The sequence below is a fragment of the Callorhinchus milii genome, unplaced genomic scaffold (genome assembly GCF_018977255.1).
Source record: "Callorhinchus milii isolate IMCB2004 unplaced genomic scaffold, IMCB_Cmil_1.0 Scaffold3, whole genome shotgun sequence".
Lineage (NCBI taxonomy): Eukaryota > Metazoa > Chordata > Chondrichthyes > Chimaeriformes > Callorhinchidae > Callorhinchus > Callorhinchus milii.
The window spans coordinates 94773959-94797587 of NW_024704744.1; the positions used below are offsets into that span (position 1 = coordinate 94773959).

Consider the following 23629-nt stretch of genomic DNA (forward strand, 5'->3'; position numbering starts at 1 on the left):
GGGGGTGAGGCGGAGGGGCAGCGGGATGGAGTTCCAGAGGGTGGGGGCAGAGTAGCTGAGGCCTCCCCACCAATAGTGGGGCGGGCGAAGCCGGGGACGTGAAGCTGGGGGAGGGAGCGGGCAGGGTGGTTGGGGGTTAGATCGCAGAAGTAGGGCGGGAGCGAGGCCACGGAGGGCTTTGAAGGTGAGGACTAGGATCTTGAACTGTATCCTCTGTGTGATGGGAAGCCGGTGGAGTCGGGCGAGGATGGGGGTGATAGGGACACGGAGCCCGGTGCGGGAGAGGACACGGGCTACAGAGTTCTGGGTAATCTGCAACCTGTGGCGGGAAGAGTTGGGGAGGTCGACAAGCACTTTAACCCAATTCACCAGCAGTAATGAAAGGTGCAGTGTTGCTTCTTTTCTGTGTGGGTAGAAAGGACCTAACAATGCATGAGAAGCAATATTCCACCTTTGGTAACAAGGACTGCTGCACTGAGCCAGGTTCAATACCTGACCTCTTCTGAGTTAGCCGATTGCAGCCAGGAAAACACTAAGGTTACCCAAAGTGTCTCTTGGGTGAATGGAAGGAACGACCGAGGTCCCGCTCGCTCCTGTAGTTGAACAGCCGCTGACAGATGAAGAATAGTAACTTGAGCGAGGAAACCAGAAAGCTCCCCACTGCCTCTGGAACGGCAGCCAACAGATCAGTATCAGTGATGGAGCACCCTTCAACCACCCTTCTCCGTCTCTGGAGTTCGTTCCCAAAATCCATTCCCCTCGCAGTCTCTCTCTCTCTCTCTCTCTCTCTCCCCCTCTCCTAAAAAAGCTCTCACCTTCATCATGTGTCTGGCAACTGCTCTTGCATTCGTCCAGAGTAGTGAGAATAGCTTAGTTAGTAGGAGTCTCGCCCCAGAATCAGAAGGTTTAGCGTTCAAGTTCCATCTTTGGGACTTTAGAGTTTGCAGTCCAGGCTGACAGTCGAGTGCAAATCCCTTTAAAAAAATTTTTTACATAAATGTGCCCTCAAAGGAACACATCTCTGCCTGCCATACCCCCTCAGTGGTTTTGTTGTTCAATAGATATCTATCCAATGCAACTGTTCAATCAGGTAAATGTAATCATCCAGCACATTCTTGGGGCAAAAAAAAACGCGGAATCTCTTCAAAATGGCTTCAAAACCCTGTTGCAAAAGTTCTCACTACGTTCAGTGCATTCGCCCTATCCCTCAAGTGCTCTAATGTTGAATCACACTTCCCCGAGGCTGATATGGTTGGACTTACTGGCTGGAAATTGAAACTCAGTCAGACAGAGGACAGCGTAAATCACACGCAACCTCCTTCGGCAGCTCAGCCGGTGAAACCAGGTCTGGCCCCCGCTTGGTTTCTGCTCACCAATCTTGAGCAGCCAGTCAGCCACTGAACTACTCCACGCTGGCCAAGTGCACAGGAGGCCAAGTGTTACGGCGTGGAACTCATTACCATCGAGCGGCTGCGAAGGCAGGATCAACTGAATCATTCGAAAAAGGAACTGGATAAGAAACTGAGCAGAAAAATAAACATTAAAGGAATCCCGGGGGAAAAAGCAGGATAAATGCCCCCATGATCTTAAAATTAGAGCTTGGCCGTTTAGGAGTGAATTCAGGAGGTAGTTTTCCACCCAAAGGTTAGTGGAAACAGTTCACCGTTTAATCACCGAGCGTTAAGAATAATCTTCCGGCCAACTCTTGGGAAGTAGGCGATAAGCTTCACGTTCAGACACAAAGTCATCGTCAGGCTTTCTGCTTCGTCTACACATCAAATGCCAGGAGCTTCCACAATTCAACTTTTGATTTCTACGCTTCCTGACAAACCCTAATAAAAAGTGTTGGCACTAAACGGAGCTGACAAGCCGGCCGACTCCTCCACACAAACCGGGCGGCAATGACAATTCATGCGAGTTCGCTAACCCGGCTCAACCGGTCGGAAAAAGCAAAACCAACACCGTCGACTCTGAGGAAACAGGGGCAGAGTTCGCCCAGAGCGGGCGCCACTTATCAATGAAAAGAAGAGACGCACGTCACACCCCAATCAGACCCGGGAACCGAACCCAGGTCCTCTCGCTTGCGAGGCGAGTGCTCTAACCGTTACCTACTACACGACCTCTCAAGTTAAAGCTATTGAAACTATAAGGGTGATGATCATCGATGTTTCCCGACTTATTTGAGCCCCGTCCCATCCCTTCCCAAAGGATTTGACTGGAGGGGAAGGGATGGATGGGGCAGTAAGCGATGCCCAATGGAAGAAAAAGGCAGGTAAAGTAATCATTGATGGCTAGAAAGAGAGAAAACAGTTTCAGGCTTGTTCGAATCTTTATTTTCCACATTAAATACTTCTGTACAGTCAAACACGGAGCAGTCATCAATCCCGGAAGCACTCGAAAACATTCGTTCATTTGGGAATTTCTGGACAGGTACGTTAAAAAAAACGTCGGAATAAGTTTGGATTTCAAACAGTAGTCTGCTCATTCTTCTCTCTCTTCAACTTGTCAGCGTAGAATTTGAAGCTTTCCTGTTTTAGAAAACAGAAACAAACTCTTAATTATCTATCTGAGTGCTTCCATTCCTCTCAAAAATAAATTGGTGAGTAAGGGGGCGTAGGAGGGTGGGAGAGAGGGAAAGGGGGAGAGAGAGATAGAGAGAGAGGGGGGGAAAGAGGGAAAATTGGGTTGTGAGTATTGTGCTGAAGGCTCGGTTTGTGCTTAAAGCACTGCTGTTGTTTTATATCTAACAGACGTATGTATTGAGGAGATAACTCTCAGCCCAACAGTTACAATTCCCTTAATACCACTGTAATTATATGTTGAAAGGCAAAGTGTGACTAACACTGACATGTCACAGTTGCAAAGTGCCGGAGTTGTAACATGCAAAATGCAATGACCTTTTCAGCAGTGACGGGTATTAGCCTCTACAAATAAAATCATTGCGCACCGCCAATTTCAGTGACATCCTCCCTCTTCAAAGGAAAGGGAGAGGTGTGTGGACAGTGCAGTCCACCAACTACCTGGCGAACTAAATTCCTCCCTTCTGCTCCTTAGCTTTCACAGGACGGCAACGGGTGATTTTTTCAACAAAAAAAAAAACAGCCACCGGCTTAAAACGCGGCTGGGCCAAGTTAAACACAGAGCAACTGAAACCTCGCAGCACTCTCCCTGGAGACTGATGTTCAACTTTGCTCATTCTGTTCCCTGCTCTCTCTCTCTCTCTCCTCTCTCTTTGCCCAGCAGCACCGAGCCAGTCATCACAGCTTTGCACTGAGATTTACGACGTTTGGCCTCCACGAGTTGTGAGACAGCGGAGGCTAATTAACAACTACAAGGTTCTGGCACGCAAACAGGGGGGAGAAAAAGTATTGTCACACTTCGGTCCACAGACCAAGACTGCTTTCTCTAAACCACACTGTTCACCCTTCTCCAATGTTGCCGAATAAGGATATAAATGTCACTTTTCTAAGTTTCTTCCAATTTCTTTTGCCTTCCGCGCCAAGTTAATTTTCTCACCAGGCCCACTGACATTGGCAGCAGAGGTTGAGGGTAGTTCAGACTCATTTCTCCCAATGGCCCTGACTTGGTCTTGATGCTGTGTAGAGTGTGATTGGGAGAAGTCCAAGCCTAGTCCCTGCTGCAAACTATCCCCCAAGTGCTTGTGGTGAGCTTGGGAGAGGATGGAGCCACTCTAATAATTCATTAGGAGCTAATCTTGCACCATATGAGGCGCGAATTGGAAAAAATTAACCAATTGTTTTTGATGCGTTAATTATTAAATGATAATTCACTTTACGGTGTATTCAGGGAAGCGCTTTGAGACATAAACCACCCCCCCGCCCCCACCAGTGCCCATCACTGGTTGAGCCCAGAAGTGGGTCACACTGTGTGTTGGATTTCCAGCTGTGGAGTTAGAGGGAATTCCGACTTGTGTTTCATCAGAAGGTGCCAGGTCTCCAACGTTTAGCTCCTCAGCGCAACTGTTCTAAATCGTGTGTGTGTGTGGGGGGGGGGAAGGAGAGAAGAAGTGCCTCTGTTTGCACGTGCCCAATGCCAGCCAACAATTAAGCCTGATCGCTTTTTATCAATAACGCACTAATTAACACAACGTATTTTGCACCCCATTAATAGTAACAGTCTCGTGGTTAATCCTCGCCTGACTCAGTTGATAGCAGTTGAGCCTCTGGATCGGAAGGCCCCAGTCTAAGCTGACACACCACTGCATTGCTGGAAATCGCTGTGGTTTGGATGGGACGCAAGACTGGGCTCCCGCCTGTGTGCTCCAATTGACTTGAAAGGGCTCGGAACAATATTTAAAACGAGAAGGAAGTTTATCCTCCAGAGAAAACGTTGGTCATTCACCTCACCGCTGCTTGAGGCAAACATTGGCGTATTTGCTGTCGCCTTTGTCTACAAATACACAGTCACTACAGTTTACAGCAATTATCTGTGATTAACGCTTGCTTTTCAATGTTATAGCTGTTATCCTGAGTGCAATGATGATTTTTTTTTAATCAGTGATGGATCGCAGAGTGATAATGAAACGACGATTTGGGGAGGGCGATACTTACAGGGGGTTCAGAGAAAGGTATGGGCTCGTTTGCTCCCCTCAGTAACAGGGCAAACCGCTTGAGAAACAGCTCGTCTGGCACCACATTTTCTTCCTTAACCTTTTCGTACAGAGCCTTGGCAGAAGCCACGTCATTGTCGATCGCTGGGGAAGCAAAGGACATTTTGGGTGGTCGGACCATGGCTAACAAAATGCTTTCCGTCCTTAAATATTATTAACGCAATCGGAAGTCGTGACGATCGGCAATATTACCATGGCATTTCATGAGGTACGAGTAAACGGTTTCCTTCTCTGAGAAATCTTTCACCAGGTCAAAAAGTCCTTTGATCTTCTGAACCTGAGAAAATAACGACAAAACCATCTCGTCGGGTAAATCTCTGCTGCTTCGTTCATAACTTCTGAGTGCGATTGTTTTTCATGTTGCATAAACTTGGTACAGGCGGCATCAACTCGGTCTCTATTCCCTTGAGTTTAGAAGGTTGAGGGGTGATCCGATTGAGGTTTTTAAAATTATAAAGGGATTCAGTGGGGTAGATACAGAGAAACTACTTCCTCTGGTGGGGGAATCCAGAACAAGGAGGGCATCATCTATAACATTAGTGCTTGTCCAATTAGGAGTGAAATTAGAGGGGGGCAGTTTTTCCACCCAAAGGGCAATGAAAATCTGGAACTCTCTCCCCCAAAATGCAGTGGATGCTGGATCCATTCATATTTTCAAGACCAAGGTGCATAGATGTTTGTTAGGTCAGGGTATTAAGGGATATGGGGCAACGGCAGGTTACTGGAATCGAGGTGCAGATCAGCCATGATCGTATAGAATGGCAGAACAGGCTCGAGGGGCTGAATGGCCTACACTTGTTTCTCTGTGTAAGTCTCAGCAGGTTAGGTAATCGTCAGGTTCAGGGAGAAATCACAGCCAAGCTTGATGCTCTCCTCACCCAACTCCCACCCGCTGCACTTTGCAGCAGGGAATGTCAAACAGCAATCAGGACCAGGAACTCTGGCTGGTTCCACCCCCTTCCTTAACACAAGAGGGCCTGAGGTGAATTTTAGTTGGGGTTGGGACGGCGGAGGGAAACGGGCTCGGCAGTGGAGAGTTGGGAAGCGGCAGACGGAATGTCAGGCAGAAGGCAGAAGCTTCCTGGATAGCAGAAGTAAAAAATAAGTTGGGAGGAAGAGTTATTTCGGTTACATTTGTTCAAAACTCTGGGCTGGAGCAGTGTTAGCAGGCGCCAAAGCAAAGCATCCAACAACAGCCTAGAAATGAGGCTTGCGGGACAGGGACAAACATTTCGAAAAGTAGCAAAGTATCTGCTTCAAAGGCTCAGCCATCTTAGTCAGTCAGAAATACACACCAGAAATTCACAGGTTTAAATTCAGTCCGTGCTGATCTCAGCCAGGGCAGGAGTAGAGGGGCTGTAAATAGTTTCAGTGCTCCTTTATTAGACAGTAGCCATTATTACCAGCACCCAGAGCCACTTGTATGATTATGCGTGTGTATGTTTGTCAGGTGGGAATGCTCTGGGCTGCCCTACTCCCCTGGTTGAATAGTCTGCTGACATTCAATGTCAAGTCTCACCTGTTGGATAAAGGCCACTTGGGTGAGGCAGTGGAAAGTACACATGGAACAGTAACTCTAAAAGAGCAATGTCTTCAGGAGGCGAGGAAAAGACTTTCCACATTTCGGTCCTTCTGAAAAACGTCACTGAACTTAATGTTTGTTTTTACCTGTCTGGGTTTCTGTGAAGTCTTGGCCATGTATGAAATCAAATTCTTCTTCTGTTCTGCAATCCCTGGACACCTCTGAAACAGTAGACAAACCACAAATATTGGTATCAGTTAACAGCTTGCTGTTGGGTTAAATGCTGTAAATGTCATGAGCTATTACCTAAAGAATGTCCCATAAACCGGTTGAAAATAAACCACACAAATAAGGGACATAGAGTTGGAAAATACTTAACATCTGAACTGTTTCCTCCTGTAGTTGCTATCTCCTTTTGGACTGGAAAGATGCCATTCACACTTTAATATTTCCTCTGACTTAAAGTGGTAAAGTTCGCTGAATGTTGTTTTTGATATTAAAGTGAAGGTCGTTAGTGCTAGAGAATGGAACATTTCTTGCTTCAAGCAATTTTCTCTGCAAGTCCACAGCACCACCCACACACTCTCCCAACACCCCTCGCTTTCACATCAAGATGCTTTCTTTTATTCGGCATTCACTGATTTGCAATCATAAAATCATAGAATTATACAGCACAGAGGGAGGCCATTCGGCCCATCATGTCTGTGATGGCTCTTTGAAAAGAGCTATCCAATTCAATCCCACTCCCCCGCGCTCTCCCCATAGCCCTGCAAACTTGTCCTCACCAAATAATCTACTTCTCTCTTAAAAGTTGTTATCGAATCGGCTCCCACCACCCTTTCAGGCAATGCATTCCAGCTCTGAACTTACTGTGTGAAAACATTTCTCCTCACCTCCCCTCTGTTTCTTTTCACAACTATTTTAAATCGGTTTTAAATGCACAGGCGAGTGCTCTAGTTATAGAGACCCTGACCTCACAGTAATGATCTTTCATTAACAGAGCAGTGCTCCAGTTATAGAGCAGGCACTGATTGCCCACAGGAGAGTGGTGTGAACTGATAGCTCGGAGCTGCACTACTGACTGCATGCTGTGCTCTGTTTAAGCCCAAGCGGAGAGCTGTGTGTGTGCAGGCACCCAGGTGAATGCCGAATCCATTGGTTGGGTCAGAGAATTTAAGAACACACAGCCCCAGAATGGTTCAGGGTAAGTCTCTGCCGGAAGACGTCACGGCCCTGATCGATTGGATCAAGTGCACTTTGGGCTCGGATTCAGCCCAAGTAAAAAAGTTGACACTCCACAACAATCCCTCACCTGAATGCATCAGATCTGAGGGACGAAAGGTCTTCAACTCCCACTTGGCTTAATTTGCCATTTGCCATTCTCTGGACTGTGCTTTTCCCATTATGTGTGTGTGTATATGTTTTTACTATTTCACTGCAGGCAGTGTGACGGAGTGTTTTTTTTTAAAATTGGCACAAAACTAGGGAAATTTAGTTCCATGATCTGAACGAGAACACCTAAATCTTTTTGTATAGAAAAGGATCACGTTGATTTTTGCGAGCAGAAATGACGGTTTTATGCAGCAACAACCTCGTGTATATTATCCAACACATCGCCAAAATTGGAAGCCCAAAAAATGCCTAATTATTGACTGGTTTCGGGTGTGAACATCCCCATGACTGGCAAAGCTAGTTGGGCCATTGCATCCAAAACCAGTGGAGCTACAAATTTGGGGCATGTGGCAGCTGTCACCAGAATAATTGTCATGTCACACAATGCAGATTTCACCCCTAAATCTCCCCGTGACAGAATGCGGGCAGTTCGCCCTGACCACACCGACTCTTGTCATTGGAATGCCGTTCTATCTGGAAATCCCATTCATGGAAAAGATGATATAAACACAGCCTCCGCCTAACGTGCAATATTTGTCAATACGTGTTAATTGTGGGCCGGGCGGTGCAATGTTTGGCTTGCTTCAAGCCTTTGCACTTATTAATCATATTGCATTACAAGCAAAGGCTGAGTTGTTTACTGTCAGAAGAGGGAAATGTACACCGGCTGACAGCATGAGTCCCCACCAACCCAGCAATCTGCAAGATCGCTGATTGTTTGTCTGCCACCTGCTGGGAATAGACTCTTTGTCAGTGCATGTGTGTACACTGTCAATGGCAGCTCTTATTCCCTGCAGACTCTTCAACGTTTGCTCTATTTTACATCTTAAACCATCAAAAGCCTGAACGCTGTTGTCTCATTCCCTGAAGATTACCACCCTGTCATTTACTGCAAATTCAGAACATGTAGCAATGGCAACTTATGAATTTATGCATTTGTGAGTTGTTGTGAGCACGATTTTGATAAAACAACGCAGTGATAAAGCTTTGCACCTCGCTCTTAAAAGCAGCAATTTCAATATCACAGTAATGAGGAGAGATGCTGTGAAATGATGAGGGTTGTTAAAACACCAGTAAGGGAAGAAATCTAAACAGTGGTACGACATGTGCTAAAATGTTTAAGGGTTTGCAGTTTAGTCACCACAGCCATTTTATTGCATTGGCAGCTTAAACGTGGAAGATTTATAGGCAGATTGCTTCGGTTATAAAGGAATTAATTGCTGTGAACTCGAGCCTTCGTTTCTCGAGGGATTTTTTTTCAGAATTTCCTTTTACGATGACTTTTCCACATTGCTTTCAGTGTGAAGACCTGGAGAACGGCGCTTTATTTTATGACTTAAAAAATACACATCGTGTGCTTTAAAACCGAGAAGCAGCAATCCCCACTACATTAAGGGCACGCTTGGCCTAAAACAATTTTTGTAAACCAGACTTGCGAACAACTTGTTTACAATGCATGATTTTGGGATTATAAAATAAGAATGGGACCACAGAGAAAATCTGGCGATAGCCGAAGGCCGGGGAGCGAAACCCTGGCTTTCATTTTCAGTCGGCGGCAATTTATTTTCTTTGGATGTCAAAATCGAGAACTTCAAACCGGACGGTGCATTTAACACAGCAATCCCTCCTTTCAAATATCAGGCTGTTGCTTTCAAACAATATCCTTAAACTTTTTACAATATCCTTCAAATCACACAGCAGAGATACCTGATTCTCCACTCAAGCTCAGCAGCAACTTTTTAACCCGCATCCAGTTGCTTCTTTCTAAGCTAATTGAAGAAGGTAAGTTTCATCAGCAGAATCTTTTCTTAAAAAACATAAATAACAGGCAGCCTTTATTTTGATCTTTTTTTGGGGGGGAGGAGGGGAGGGAGTTGGTTGGGGTGGGGTGGAAACGGCATTTCATTTAAGTAGCAAGTACTGTTGGCGCAAATTGAGGAACTGTTACCAAGAATTGACAGAGCTCCAACCACTGTGAAAGATAAATTAAATTCAGATGGAAGGTTGGACTCAATAACCAAGGCAGTTCTTCTAATGCTGATGCACACACTAAACAGTCAATAAACACACGGGGGAAAAAACAATATCGGATGTTACCATGGATTCTTCGTAACCGTTTGAATGTTCACCAAGGGAACTGAAATGCGAGACGAAAGTCACATACCTCCAAGAGGAGTCTGGCATCCTCTGTTCTGCCAATGTCAAGAAACTGCAGAAAGAGATCAGTTATCGGACCATACACACCAAAGTGGTTGGCCAATCGTTCAGCCATGACATTCACTGCGTTAAGAGACAGGAGAGAGGCAGAAAATAATTAATTCAACACAGGGTTCGTGCAGTTTCTTCTACTTGTATTCACGTCTCATCATTTAAACTAGTTATACTGATTTTGCTCATGTTCCCTAAACCCCAGAGATTCATGAGCAAAGCTACACTCCACATAGTTCGGATAGCTATGAGATGATTGACCAAGACGAATTTAACGGCAGGATTGTTGGCCGGGATATCGGGAGAGACTCCCTTCTCCCTCATGGAATCTTTTAACGTTCACCTGAAAATAAGCCCTCAATTTAAAGTCTCGCCGCAACAAGCAGCACCTTCAGTAATATATCGCAGTGTCGACTTTTGTACCATTTAAAAAAAAAACCAAGAGGGTTCAAAAAATGTGCAGCCTCAACTTGCCCACATTTCCAAAAGGCAACAATCCGTACCAACAAGAGGAGAGAAATGAAGATCACCTATTGCGGAAATAAAAAAAATTAAAGCTGCCTGCCACCGAGCAGCTGGAAAACTGTTTTGAATTGGGACATTTACATTTGACATGTGGTTTGAATCATTACATAAATGTTTGCTAGCAATCTCAATACAGTATCATCCAATACCTTGTAACTCGCCTGACTGCAGAGAGATTACACTGTGAATTTTAAAGATTTCATTTTTTTTTAGCAATTTGTTATGTTGATGTTTCTACATCTTATCAGATGACTGAACCTTTGCCGTGTATGTTACCATCTTGAAATGTCACTACTGTTTAAGTTTATTCGTCACAATTTACAATGGTGGTCAGGTTCAATGTTTTTCTTCCAAGCCAGATGGTCAAGAGGTGTAATGCCAAACCCACTGTGGGCGGACATAACAACAACAATCCTTGCATTTGATACAGCGCCTTATCACGTCTTCGAAACGTCTCAAAGCGCTTCACAGAATGTACTGTGAAGTGAGTTGACTGTATATTTTGTGGGTGAAACGCGGCAGCCAATTGCGCACATCAGCGTCCCCACAAACAGCCGTGGATTGAAGTGACTAACATTATTATTATGCTGCCAGTTCTTAACTGGAGTTCCCAGCAGATGCCATGTGTGCTATCTCAGGGCCTGGGATTAACTGTTATTTTCAGGATCTCATGAACATGAAGAGCCCAAACCAAAGGAATGCAAGGTTTTCAGTCACTATTTAATCTACAGATCTCTATCTACCTTCCAAACTATCATGCAATCTTTACCTGACACTGAGCAGGCACAATGATCTTAAAATACTTAGTCCACAAAATATACAGTCAATTTGCTCGACAGTAGCACAGTGCGAGGTCTCATGTTGTGATAAGGTACCATATCAAATGCAAGGTTTATTATTATTACTATTATTAAAATCCAGCATTGAAACCTCTGATGGGCTGCACGGTACAACTCTGTTCATACTATAAATTGAGCACATTTAAACAAAAAAAATCGGTAAATTGTGGCTGGTAGAATTGCAACCTCCACATATCTAACTCCAATGCTCCGAATCCTTTCATAATCTGTCCTTTGGATGAGACGTTAAACTGATGTCTCACCTATTTTCACAGATTTAAAAATCCCATGACACGATTCAGTGTCCCGAGAAACAGCTCTCCAGATAAAACGTGTAACTGTGTGCAAATTGGGTACCATGTTTTCCTACAAGTACACAATCACTTCCCTCATCAGCAAATACCTGTAAACCATTTTGAAACACTTTAACGCTGTAGGCGCTCTACCAAATGTAAGGATTATTATCAATTCCACAGTAACCCCGAACACCTTATTCCCCTTTCATTTCCATCCATGGATTTGAAACCCGATTAGTTCTTCCAGACTGAAATTTTCTGTCATTTCTCTCCATTTGCATCCAACCAATTTTTGGGGTTAAGATTTAAGAAGCTAAACATTCACAAGAGGGAGAAGAAGGAAATAAAGGGAGTTTGGAAGGCAGTAAGGAGTAGGGGGGGAGACCTGTGGAGTCACTGACACCGATTGGGTCTAATGTCATGTTTCCGTGCTGTTAAAGGTCTTTGTAAATATTTGTAACATGTCACTGGCAGTATGGTACTTATGGGAAGTAGGGTACTTCGGCGCAACTTTGTCATCTCACTTCACAAACGCTGCACTTATTGTTAATTATTAAGTTATTATCCTCTTCAATCGTGCCTTCGGTCACCCTTCTACCCCTACCCTCCCTGCCCTCCACCAATCCTGATCCCTGCTCAGGTCCAAATCCCTGATTGTCCAGCGCCTTGGGTCGTCCTCCCGACGTGAAAGGCGCTGTACGAAGGTAGTTTCTTCTTAGTGAAATATAAAAAAAGATGAAAAAAAACACATTTTACAGAAAAATAATGCTTTACATTTGTCCACCGCATCTTCACACTTTTCTTCCAAAATCCTTCGGAACACGTAGGCCATACTTGTTACTTGCTGAGGGTGATTTTCTCCCGGCATATAGAGTGGCTCCACATACTCAACTGCTGCATCAATATTATTACTGCAAGATGACGAGAGAGACAAGAGAAACTAAATATTAGTGTGTGATTTTTAAAACACCAGCAGAAAACAAAGGAAAATTATAGAAAAGGAGTCAATCTTAATTTTTTTCACATAAACATTACAAAACAAAGGAATGAGACTTTTTTTTGCTGTACAGTTGTTATTGCGGCCAAGCGGAAAGCATAAAACTAGGAAAGGAATTTACGGCTGAACAGATGCAATCAGCAGTAATCAGATGCATGACTGTAACAAACTATGACCTTGATGAGCCAAAGTCACCACAGTGAACTTTTTTTTAAGCTTATGTTAAATAAAAGGGACTGTTGGGTTGTTATGTGTGCTCTCAGTCACTCATAACACGCGGCGCTGAATCCTTAAAACATGCAAATATTGCATTAAAGCATTGTCTTTGAATAATTCAAGCTTTAAAGTCATAACAATCTTGATTATTCAATTAAATATTTATCACCCTATATGTGTCCCCTCTGCAGCTGCCATTTAGTTGGAAGAAGCATGTCGGAGTTAACTTACTCTTCAAAGTATACACAAAGGGTTGAGAGATTAGGTAGATGTGGACACAAACTTGCACGAACAGCCCGATCCTTAGCTAAAGCAAGGCTGGGATTTGTAATGGCTCTGGACAGTACATGTCACTAATACTCCCCAAAGCAGAGGAGTAGATTTCCGAGACACTCTGATGTTTGGCAAGAAGTGTTGGGACACTATTGAACAAATCCTTAACACAGTGATTGCACCAAACATAATGCTGAATGCCAAGGAAACAGAGCGAGCCCAGCACATTTCCACCCATGCTGAAGAAAGGAGAACAGTGTGCAGGGCTGAATTATATGCAATCGACAACGTAATGATAAGATTATACGCCACACTGCTCAATGAAACATCCTCATATTCCGAGAAGTGAAGCTCATAACTGAGAACAATAATAATCCTTGCATTTGATATAGCGCTTTTCACGACTTCTAGACGTCTCAAAGTGCTTCACGGAATATAATGCAAAGTGAATTGACTATATATTTGTGGGCGAAAGGCAGCAGCCAAATGCGCACAGCAGTGTCCCACAAACAGTCATGGATTGAAGCGACCAATTTATTATTGTTTTTTTTCTTGAGGGATTATTATTAGGCGTGTGGAGTAAGGAAACTTGCCCATGGTTTCATCCCGCCGGGAATCGAACCCAGGTCTCTCACTTGAGAGGCGAGTGCTCTAACTATTGAGCTACAGGACTCAACGAAAGACGACAAAGTGGAAGGGAATGTCCACCAAACTAGAGAAAAAAAAGTATGAAAACCTATGTTTGAAAAGCTGACGTAGCCTCAAGAAAAAGGTTGGAAATGCTGCTGCTGCCAACTTTATTTTAGAAAAACACACATTATTTTCAGGCTCAGCTATCTTGATTAGAATCCTATTTTGAAGCAACAGCAGTTATGTTCTACAAAGATTCTCGCTGATGATTCACTTACTTCTTAATGTGAGCCAACAGCAGGTTATTGATAAAGAGCATTTTGGACAAATGGATGGACTGTCCCAGGTCTTGCATGGTCCTCTCCAGAAAATTAATGTGATCCACATCCCCCTTCGAACCAAAGGCCTGGACGAGTCGTGTCACAGATAGCTGGCTCGGTACTTGTCCAGCTTTCAGCATTTCAGTCAGTGTCGTTTTCGCTTCTAAACGGGAAACAATCAAGGACAAAAACTTGGTCAGAATTAGAACTCAATCCAACGATCGTTTCGCAAGAGGTGAATTTCACCGTTCCCAGTAGAAGGCCACTCAGACCGTTGAACCCGTGAAACAGTTACCTTGCTCAAACTCCGACATGTTTATCTTTCATTTATTTGCCAAATTCCCTTTTAAAAGCTCTCAAGTATTTTGTGTTTTAACCATCACAGTTTTTGGTTAAGCTATTCTATGCTCCAATAACTTGTAAGGGCAAAAACTCTCTTAACCTCTCACTTGGGTTTGTTTCGGTGATTATCTTTAAACACTGGAACTAATTTCTCTCCGTTTGCTATAATTTTGAACACTTTTATCAAGTCTCCTCTTAACCTTCTTTATTCTAATGAAAACAGCCACAATTTCTGTGCTGTTTCCTCCCAGGCCTGGTATTATCCTATTTCATCTTCTCTGTAACCGTTCCACAGCTTTGACATCTTTTCTAAAATGGGGCACCCAAATTTGTTGCCTCTCTATGTGGAATGACACTGACAATGAGCTCTAGTCCCTAGAAATCCACCTTCAGTTTACTTATGGACATATGGAATGTCTCCCCCATAGGTATCAAACACAATTTAAAGGGCAATACTCTCACGGTGTATCTTTTAAGTAACTAACTGCGGAAAAAGAGACTGAAGACAATTAATAAAAAAAACTTCCAATGAATACCTGTGAAAACTACGTCGCCAATTAATCTCTTCTATCTTACATGTCGGTGTTCATTTCCCCAGTTTTATGATTTAATTTCTTCAAGGAAAAAAATGGTCTTATTTGGGGAGGAGACAAGGGATAAAATAGCCTTCAGGCTTTTTATTTCACATTTAATTTTCATTTAATGTGTAAAGTTTTGGCACTCCAAAACAGTGATCGAAAGGCACACTTGGAAAGTGAAACTGAAATGAAATTGGGTTAATACACGTAATACCAGTTTATTTATTTCTAAAAATTGCATCTCCGAATTACTTGCTTTTTGAAGATGTTCATTTTTCAATGCAACCAGGGAGCGCAATACAAAGGAAATAGTTCCCGCAATAAAACTCGAGAGATACTCATCATCACAGCATGGTAAATGCAAAGGCTTGACTATTTAAAAAAATAGTACATTTAATGGATTCTAGAATAGAAAGTGCTACCACATAAAAAATTCATAGCGGCAGACTTCGATTTTGCATAAATCTGTCTGAAAAGCACTGCTGTATTATTGAAAGAAGTGACTATTGTCAGGATTGCAAACAAAACGACTTAAAAATAACCATATACCCCAAATCTTAAAAAAAAAGTACTGCCTGGCACGTAATTTATACAGAAGTACAACTTGCAGTGGTTCAGCTATGATTAAAATGCCTTTGAGCACAATTAAACTTTGTTCCTAACTTCTGTAATCCTAAAACTAAAGAATAAAATCCTTCTTAAATTTGTTCTTCACAGAAACAAACGGACCTAGGACATCATAGGAAATGTGACCAAGGCTAACTCATGGCTGCACAACATTAACCTTAGCAAACGGTAATTGCAATTGAATGGGGTTCAAGTTTAAACGGAAAAATAAAAACGACACAAATTGAAACTGCCTTTGCGTTTATTTGTGAGTAACTTATTAATAGTGATGCACACTTATTTATTTGTCATTTTGCCATTTATCATTTAGCAATTACTGAAACATTCAACTGTACAAATTCAACTATTAAAAGATATATTTATAAACCAGTGTCGCCAGATAGAAAGCGTCCCCTCAAATCACTCAGCAAAAGACAAAAAAAGTTCCTATTTAACCACGGAAACAAAATCTCAATGTTGGCCATCGCTGCTCTGTTATTAAGGTTTCCTGTGGGCTATTTTGTTGTTGAAACAAACAAAATTTTCAAGGTAAATTTGCTCATTCATCCATTTCGAAAATTCTTGAAAGCTTGGTACTTTTTTTCCTCTCCAGTCTAGCAAGCTTTGCAGCCCACAGCTTCAACTAAGACAAAACCATCCTCTGTTAAATGGAATGGAAACTGGACTAAGTGGCCAAATGACAAGTACATTCATATTCAGCTTCAGCTGTATTATAGATGCATATATAGTAATTTATGTCTCTCAGCTACTACAAAAGACTCTTGATAAGCAGGTAATTTGCTAAATGGACTCCTTTATCAGAGCATTCGAAAGGCGTTACATGAAAATCTGCAGAGGCATTAACATGATGTAAAGGTCATAATGTGTGACATACCTTTCAGATTATCCCGCCTAACTTGCGTTATGATGAGTAGGCTGTTGGCAGCGTCGTTCAGTGTAAAGCCCTTGATGCGGGTCTCAACTCTAAAGAAGCAGACATTTAGAAAGGAATTACTGACATGCTTCTGATACGATAATAAATGGTTGAGACTGAGGTGAAATTATAAAAACTACCATTCCAATGTTAAAAATTTTGCCACAAATGTCGACCTGTAGACAGCTTTTATGTTGGAACGTCAAATGTTGAAGGACTGTTCCCCCCCCCCCCACCTCACTTTCATTTTTTGGTTCTGACAGCTGCCATAAGTACCCTCGGCAGCAGGAAAGAGAACGGTTTAAGCAAGTGGTCTAGTGTGGGAAACATTTTATCGCTTAGACGTAAAGGCGTTAAGATAGTAAAGAAGACGCTGTTCAATCACAGATTGCAGATGGCTTGGGAGAGCGGTGGGGAATTGTGAGTTCTTGCTGGTCTCTTTGACTTGCCACAAGGCCAGAGTCACATAACGACAGTCACCAGCATCAAGCACCAACTGTAGTTTCACACACCAGCGCCTGAGACATTTGGTTTATGCTATGGGCTTGCACACTGCAGTAGAATCCTGGGGCACTTTTACCAGCTTCATAATTATTAATAAGCCAAAGCCCTGATGGGGAGGGTGGTTCCAGCTGGACAAGCAGCTTTTTATTTAAAATAAATCTCACCCCTCCCCAGTTACTTTCAAAATTGGTGACGTTTTGAATTATGGGCCTTGGTCCTTGACCAAGATTTTTCCAATTGAGGAAAGAACGACCCCTGCATGCCAGATAATCAAGACCAATTTTATAATAATAATATCGGAGGGATTGTTGAGGCAGAGCATTGAGAGAAACTTCCTCCCTTTTTAGAATAGGGCCACGGGATCCATAACGTGCACCTGAACCAGGCAGATGGGGCCTCGGTTTAACGTCTCACCTGACCCACCGCCAACAACGCAGGGTACCCAGAATCGCATCGGAGTGACAGCCTAGACTATGTGAATTCAAAATCCTAAAGTAGGGCTTGAACCCACTGTCTTCCGACTTAGGGGCAAGGGTGTTACCAAGAGCGCCGCCTGGTTGATCCAAAGACACTGCTTGAAAAGAGTCAGCAATTTCCCCTGGTGTCCTGGTCAACAGGCCATCAATTGGTCAATCCTCTCCTGCTTGTTTGGAGAACACTGCTTTGTGCAAGACTGCCACACGTGCCTAAAAAACACGACACTTCACAACAAACACCGTAACACGCTCGGAGATGTCCCAAATCGCAAATTCTTTTTTAAACTTCGTTTTTTGTTTAAAAAAGAGCGCAAGCTTTGACTTTGTGTAACAGCCGGTGAATTGGTTCGATTCCTTGAAAGCACTTCCCGTAGATGCTCGAAATCAAACCGCTCGGTTATGTACTGTACTTTAAAGCATCGAGTTGGGAGGGAGAACAGCCTTCAATGGGTGTGTGAACAGGGCATTAGATGTCAAAGGGCATGGAAGTAGAAAAGCGCCAATTTGTGCAAGAAAAGGCGCATAAACTGAACCGCGCTGTCCGCACAATTTTTCAGAGGACGGTACGAGCTGAACTTGAACAATCATCTTGCAGCACTGAACTGAGCAGCGTTCCTCCACTCCAAGCTCATTACCCGACCCCAAGGATTTTGCAGATCGGAAGGGAATCAGGGTTGTGGGTGAATTATTGTGATCAATCCAAAAAAAAAAATCCTTCCAACAGTACAAAACAACACTATCCTCGGTCACTTTCAGCCTCCAGGGCTCAATATTACAGCATCAGTCTCTGGATTTCCTTACTCTCAGAGCCAATCCTCTTAATCCCCGTCTAAGCACCTATTGCTCAGTCGTGATTTCTCCTTTTCCCATCTGTCATAGTCTTAAATCAACCATGAGACAGTATTGCATACAGTGACGGATTTGCTTCCCGCTATCTTCAAATCTTCTCTGCGATTAAAATGTTGGAACTATTGTCAAGGCATTAATCTTCGATTCGATCGAGCCAGCCAAACAGACACATTTTTTCTCCCCCCCCCCACCCCGTCGTCCAAAAAAACTAAACTCACATGCTTTTCACATTCATGGCCTCCTCCAAAAGCCCATCGCTCAGTAAAGTCTTCAGGAGAGCAGAATAAGCAGATAAGCTGAGCACCAGTCCCTTCTTTTCAGCTTCCAGGAAAACCTGATGAGCCTCTAATGAAAGTGAAAAGAACTTCCATTAAAAGAGGATTATGGTGAACATACCATTTTCTGCTAATGTTTACAAGCCCTTTTTTTTAAAAAAAAGGCAAAGAAAAACTCATTTTCAACAGCTTAAAAAAGAAACCATTAAGATTATTCCTTCAGTCTTTAGTGTCCTCCAGTACTGAGGGTTTAATTCTTAACTTTGTGAAAGCCATGCCAAAGGCTAAAAAAAAATCCATTAGTTTTTAATGAGCAACATTTTTTTGCCTGGATCTTACTGTAAATTAATTTTTCTTCTTAAAAAAAAGATTTAGCATTGCTGCATTGTGTGTGTCCTTTTTGAATGTCATCTTTCCAGACTTCCCTCCTTCCCGAGATTGGGTTACAATTCAATGAAGGCCTGGGTGACAATCATTAGTATTTTAAGTTAAATTGAATTGATAGCCCACGTTGTGATTCCACTACCGGAGAGGGTGGGGCAGTGTTTAAAGTGTTAAACCAAGATCTTGTCTTTCTGTCCTCAGGTGGATGTTAAAGATCGCACGCTGTTTGAAGGGAAGAGAGCTTTTCCTGGTGCCCTTGATCAACAATCCTCCAGAAGAAAATGTGGTTGTCCACCTCATGATTGTTCGTGGGACCTTGGTACGTGCTAAACTGCTGCCACGTCTGTCTACGTATCGACAGGACCCTGCACTCGACAGCAAATCCTGGGAAGCTGTTTGTGACCTTGACATTACAGTCACCACATCAACTAACCAGTGAAACTCATAGCCCTTGCAACTTGCTGCCTCTGCTCGACAGGTTCCTTCTGCATGTCCCTCGTGCCACCGTCGGTGGCCGCTCTTTCAGCCACTACCCCCGAAACTCTGGAACACTCTTCCTCTATCCCTCTGCCTTGCCTTTTCCTTCCCCATCTTCAGGTCGCGTCTGAAGACCTACCTATTCGATTGTGCCTACGGTGCACTTCCCCCGGTCTGGCGTCGTGCTACACCACTGTCAAGCGCTCTGGGACGCTACCCTGTGTGACGGGGGCTATATAAATGCAAGTTGTTGTTAAAATGTTGGGCAAAGTACTTGGGTATACAACACTTCAGGGTGAACCATGGTCACACTACAGCACGCTGGAAAACGGAAACACCACTATAATTCTGAGTTTCATTTAGAAACTGCCATCTCCAAGGGAGTGGGAATAAGTTTGACATACATTTTGTTTCTAAAAACCCCCCCTACCTACAGACACACAGAGAAAACTATTTACTCCCACATTTCCAGGGTAGGGAAAGGTGGGCAGAATTGAAGCCGTAGGAATTCAGTGGGCACAATGAATTTCTCTATTCTCCAATGTTACCAACAACAGTGGTTTATAGAAATTGACTTGGTTTTATCGAGTCTCAATTCTGAAAGCAGACAGTTTTGAAAAAAAAACACATATAAATTTGTGAGGTTATGGAGAGCATCATTGCAGTAAATCTGGCTAGTCCCTAGTAAAGAAAAAAAACATGAGGTCAGAGATCAGGACATATTCCTCTACAAAGACTGTAATCGCCATCTGGAACAGTTACCAGAAAGGGTGGTAGAGGTCAGGGCACTGGGCTCATTTAAGAAAAATAAGAGTCATAATGTTGAAGAATTAGATTAAAAGGACTTAAACGGCTTTCTTCACCCAAACGTCTCTCGCGATCTGGTTTCAACTTTGCATGGAAACCGAATCACAGGTTTTATTCACAGACGAACCTCAAAATTAAGCTATTTGACTTAATTTGAGTTTGATGTATCACATTAAGAGAGGCAAGCGGAAACCAGGAAATCTTTTTTCCCCCCCCCTTCCCTCAGATCAGGAAAATACCATGAAAAGAGAATTGACACCAGTCTTACCTCGAACACTGTTCTTCTTACAAAGGACATGTATTCTGTGCTCAAGGTCACTGGGAGTAAAATCAGCTCTGTTCCTGTTAGAGGCTGGCGGGGCAGGCGAGGTAAATGTCACTGCCTCCTCGTACCATGTCTGCAGAGAATTATCATTACAACAAAAGTGGTCAGAGCCTTGCAAGCTAAGCACAACCATAACTCTCAAATCCAGAATACAAATGCACCCCCTTCCCCCTTTTCATCAGTGTGAATATCCACAGGATCTGTGGTCGATTGCACTTACAATTTTCCTCATTCACAGAACTTCCAGGTAAACTTTCATGACAGCATAAAGATTTATGTTTGAGATGAGCACCATAGGAGTTGCAGTTTACGCATAATTAAAACAACACAATAGGAACCATGTCATTTACTCCTGTGGTTGCCCCTTCAGGTCGAGACCTGCAAAAAACATTTGCATTTTGTACAGTACTGTGAAGTAACCCGAGCAGGAGTGGGAAAAGAGCCTTACTTTCATCGCACGTTCCAACCAGCTAAAGCAGAACACAAAGAAATGCATTTTACAATTCATTGGGCTGTGCATTGCATGGTAATGGCTTACCAGTTATTTTGTATGGCTCTGTCTATATAAAAAGACCTGGAAGCTTTCCCACTTTCCATCAAGAGGGAAGCAAGCAGACCGAAAAAAAGGATGGGAGCCGTCAAAAAAAAAAAGGGTAACTGCAATAGATCAGACTCCAAAGTGTTCAAGCAGGGAATGCAAAACACAAATCGTTTTCTTCCATTTAGTACTGTAAATAGTATTGTAATATTCCATTTAGCTTGCTCGAGAACAGCACCTCATCTATCTGCTAGGGACCTTACAGCCTCAATATTGATTTCAATAATTTCAAACCATAACAGCTCACCTTCCCCCTCTTTTGTAACCATTACCACATCATCTGGGTCCCAGACACACCTTTTCTCTCTCTCTGGTCTGCCTGTTCTGTTGCAATTCCCCCCCCCACCTCTTTTGATTTGCGTTATTAACATCTCGTTTCCCCTGTTTTGTTGCAACCCCCACACCCGTTGTTTTGCATCACTAACACTTCTTTAACCCGTCATCCCCTGTCCTCTACCCCATTTTCTCTTTCATCTTCCTTGCCCTACCTCCCCTCTCTCCGTTAGTCCTTGATAGCCTCTCACTCCCAGTTCTGACGAAGGGTTGTGGATCCGTAAACGTTGACTCAGTTTCCTTCCTCCATGGATGCTGCCTGACTTGCTGAGTGTTCCCAGCGACTTCTGTTTTTGTTTCAGGTTCCCAGCATCTGCGGTATTCTGCATTTTGTAGGACAGTAGTCTTATCTCATGGTTATAAAAACTGAAGTGGTTTATAACAATCCTCTGGACCTTGATATTTCATGTAGAGTTCCGTACAATAGATCAGGCCTCCTGATACTGGCTTGGTTTACGTTTCCTACACAAGCCACAAGTGGAACCTTTGCAGCACCTTGCGGCAAAGATACCCAGCCACCAAATACACTTGTCTCATGTAGCTTCTTGTCGACTGTATTTCACGTGCTTTAGGAGCGACAAAAAGCACCTCAATAAAGAGGCCTGTAAGGCTCAAGACAACCGGTCTATCGACAATTTCTTTTTTGTAGACACTGAAGGACATTAGCACGAATAGGACACAATGAATTCCGCACGAACACCCCTGTGCTACCAAGACACTGAATCAACCACAAAGAATAGCTCTCAGACCTGCGTGATGTGAAGCAACTCAACTATTCTACATAACAAAACACAACCCTGTATTGTACATTACATTGTGATATTTTTCATTTTGCACACCGGCCATCCTGTGGCCATTCAAAATGAGATTGTCAATTTAAGGCAGAATCAAGGGTAGCTTTGTGCTGTGAGCCCAAGCCTGCTCGGGATTGGACCGAAGCTCCCTAATACTTCCAAATCTTTAATTAAGCTTTCACGAAGATTTAACTAATGCAAGTTACGTTCACAGCATTTAAAGAGAATATGATTCACCTCAGGAACTTCGAACGGGACTTCTTGACCGTTGCTCTTGAGAATTTCAGCCAGTAATCGGAGGGTACGTTCTCGTGGTATCACATTCTCCTCCTGCATTTTGGTCCACGTTGCATCAGCTTTTCGCCAATCGTTATTTTCCTCTGTTTAAAGCAATTTAACAAGTTAGAGCAGACAGGAGCAAGACGGGGTCAACAGAAAATAAATGAGACGAGGAAAAGAAAATAGGTTTAAGAACAAATGTAATCATTAGCTTTAAAACTTTTATGCCAGTAAAGTCCATTTCTTTGCCTTTAAAACCCCAAATATCCAATCAACCCAGCCGAGGAACATAATATTTCCAGATTAAAGAACTCATATGAAGCTATGCGCATTTAAAATCACCATAGTCAACATACAAGCAATGTTCAAAATACTACAAGCTTTAAAAATATAAAACCAATTTACTAAATGTTTTTTATTTAACTGCTTATAGTGTTCAAAATAACGTACAAAACAAAAATGAGTCATGGTAGCAAAACCTCCATTTCAAAAGTCCAGGTTTCTATCTTGGGATGATACCCTGATCCTTCTGTACTACTTGGTCACTCAATCCACGATTATTTGTGGAACGCTGCTGTGTGCAATTGGCTGCTGCGTTTCGCCCACAAAATATACAGTCAATTCACTTTACAGTATATTCTGTGAAGAGCTTTGAGATGTCTCGAAGACATGATAACGTGCTATATCAAATGCAAGGATTATCATTAAGGCCTTTAAATAAATAGCTGATGGATAGAAGCACTCAAGCCTCATGTATAATAATAATCCTTGCATTTGATATAGAGCCTTATCACATCGAGACGTCTCAAAGTGCTTCACAGTGAACTGAAAAGTGAGTTGACTGTATATTCTGTAGGCGAAATGCGGCAGCCAATTGTGCACAGCAGTGTCCCACAAACAGTAGTGCCTTGAGTGACAAAATTATTTATTTAGTTATTTTGAAGGGATTATTAGCCCCGGAAAGCGATCCACCAATCGCTTTCTGGTGGTGATAATCGGAAAAAATACTTTTGCAAGGAAACACCAAAAATGGCAAATCCAATGAGTACAAAGTAAGAGCATGAATACAGCTGGAAATTCTGCTCCCTCTTTGTCTCTGAAGAGCAATTTTGAGAACAACCATGTTCCTACTTAACTGCTATGTAACAGAGGCGTGTGGAACCTCGCCTAAGGTTTCGCCCCGTCTGGGAATTGAACCTGGGTCCTTTTGCCTGCGAATC

General features: G+C 43.0%; 1 protein-coding gene across 1 annotated transcript in view; it reads right to left on the reverse strand.

Moving 5' to 3' along the window:
* Positions 1-2310: 2310 nt before the first annotated feature.
* Positions 2311-23629, reverse strand: part of lrpprc (leucine-rich pentatricopeptide repeat containing) — an 84683-nt gene continuing 63364 nt past the window's right edge. The window contains exons 28-38 of the mRNA XM_007896847.2: positions 22368-22510; positions 20349-20478; positions 18356-18482; positions 16270-16358; positions 13807-14011; positions 12187-12323; positions 9709-9824; positions 6299-6373; positions 4823-4907; positions 4572-4714; positions 2311-2528 (exon numbers count right to left, since the gene is read on the reverse strand). Of these exons, the coding sequence (XP_007895038.2) occupies positions 2466-2528; positions 4572-4714; positions 4823-4907; positions 6299-6373; positions 9709-9824; positions 12187-12323; positions 13807-14011; positions 16270-16358; positions 18356-18482; positions 20349-20478; positions 22368-22510 (1313 nt within the window). The 3' untranslated portion in view covers positions 2311-2465. The remainder of the gene's footprint in view (positions 2529-4571; positions 4715-4822; positions 4908-6298; positions 6374-9708; positions 9825-12186; positions 12324-13806; positions 14012-16269; positions 16359-18355; positions 18483-20348; positions 20479-22367; positions 22511-23629) is intronic.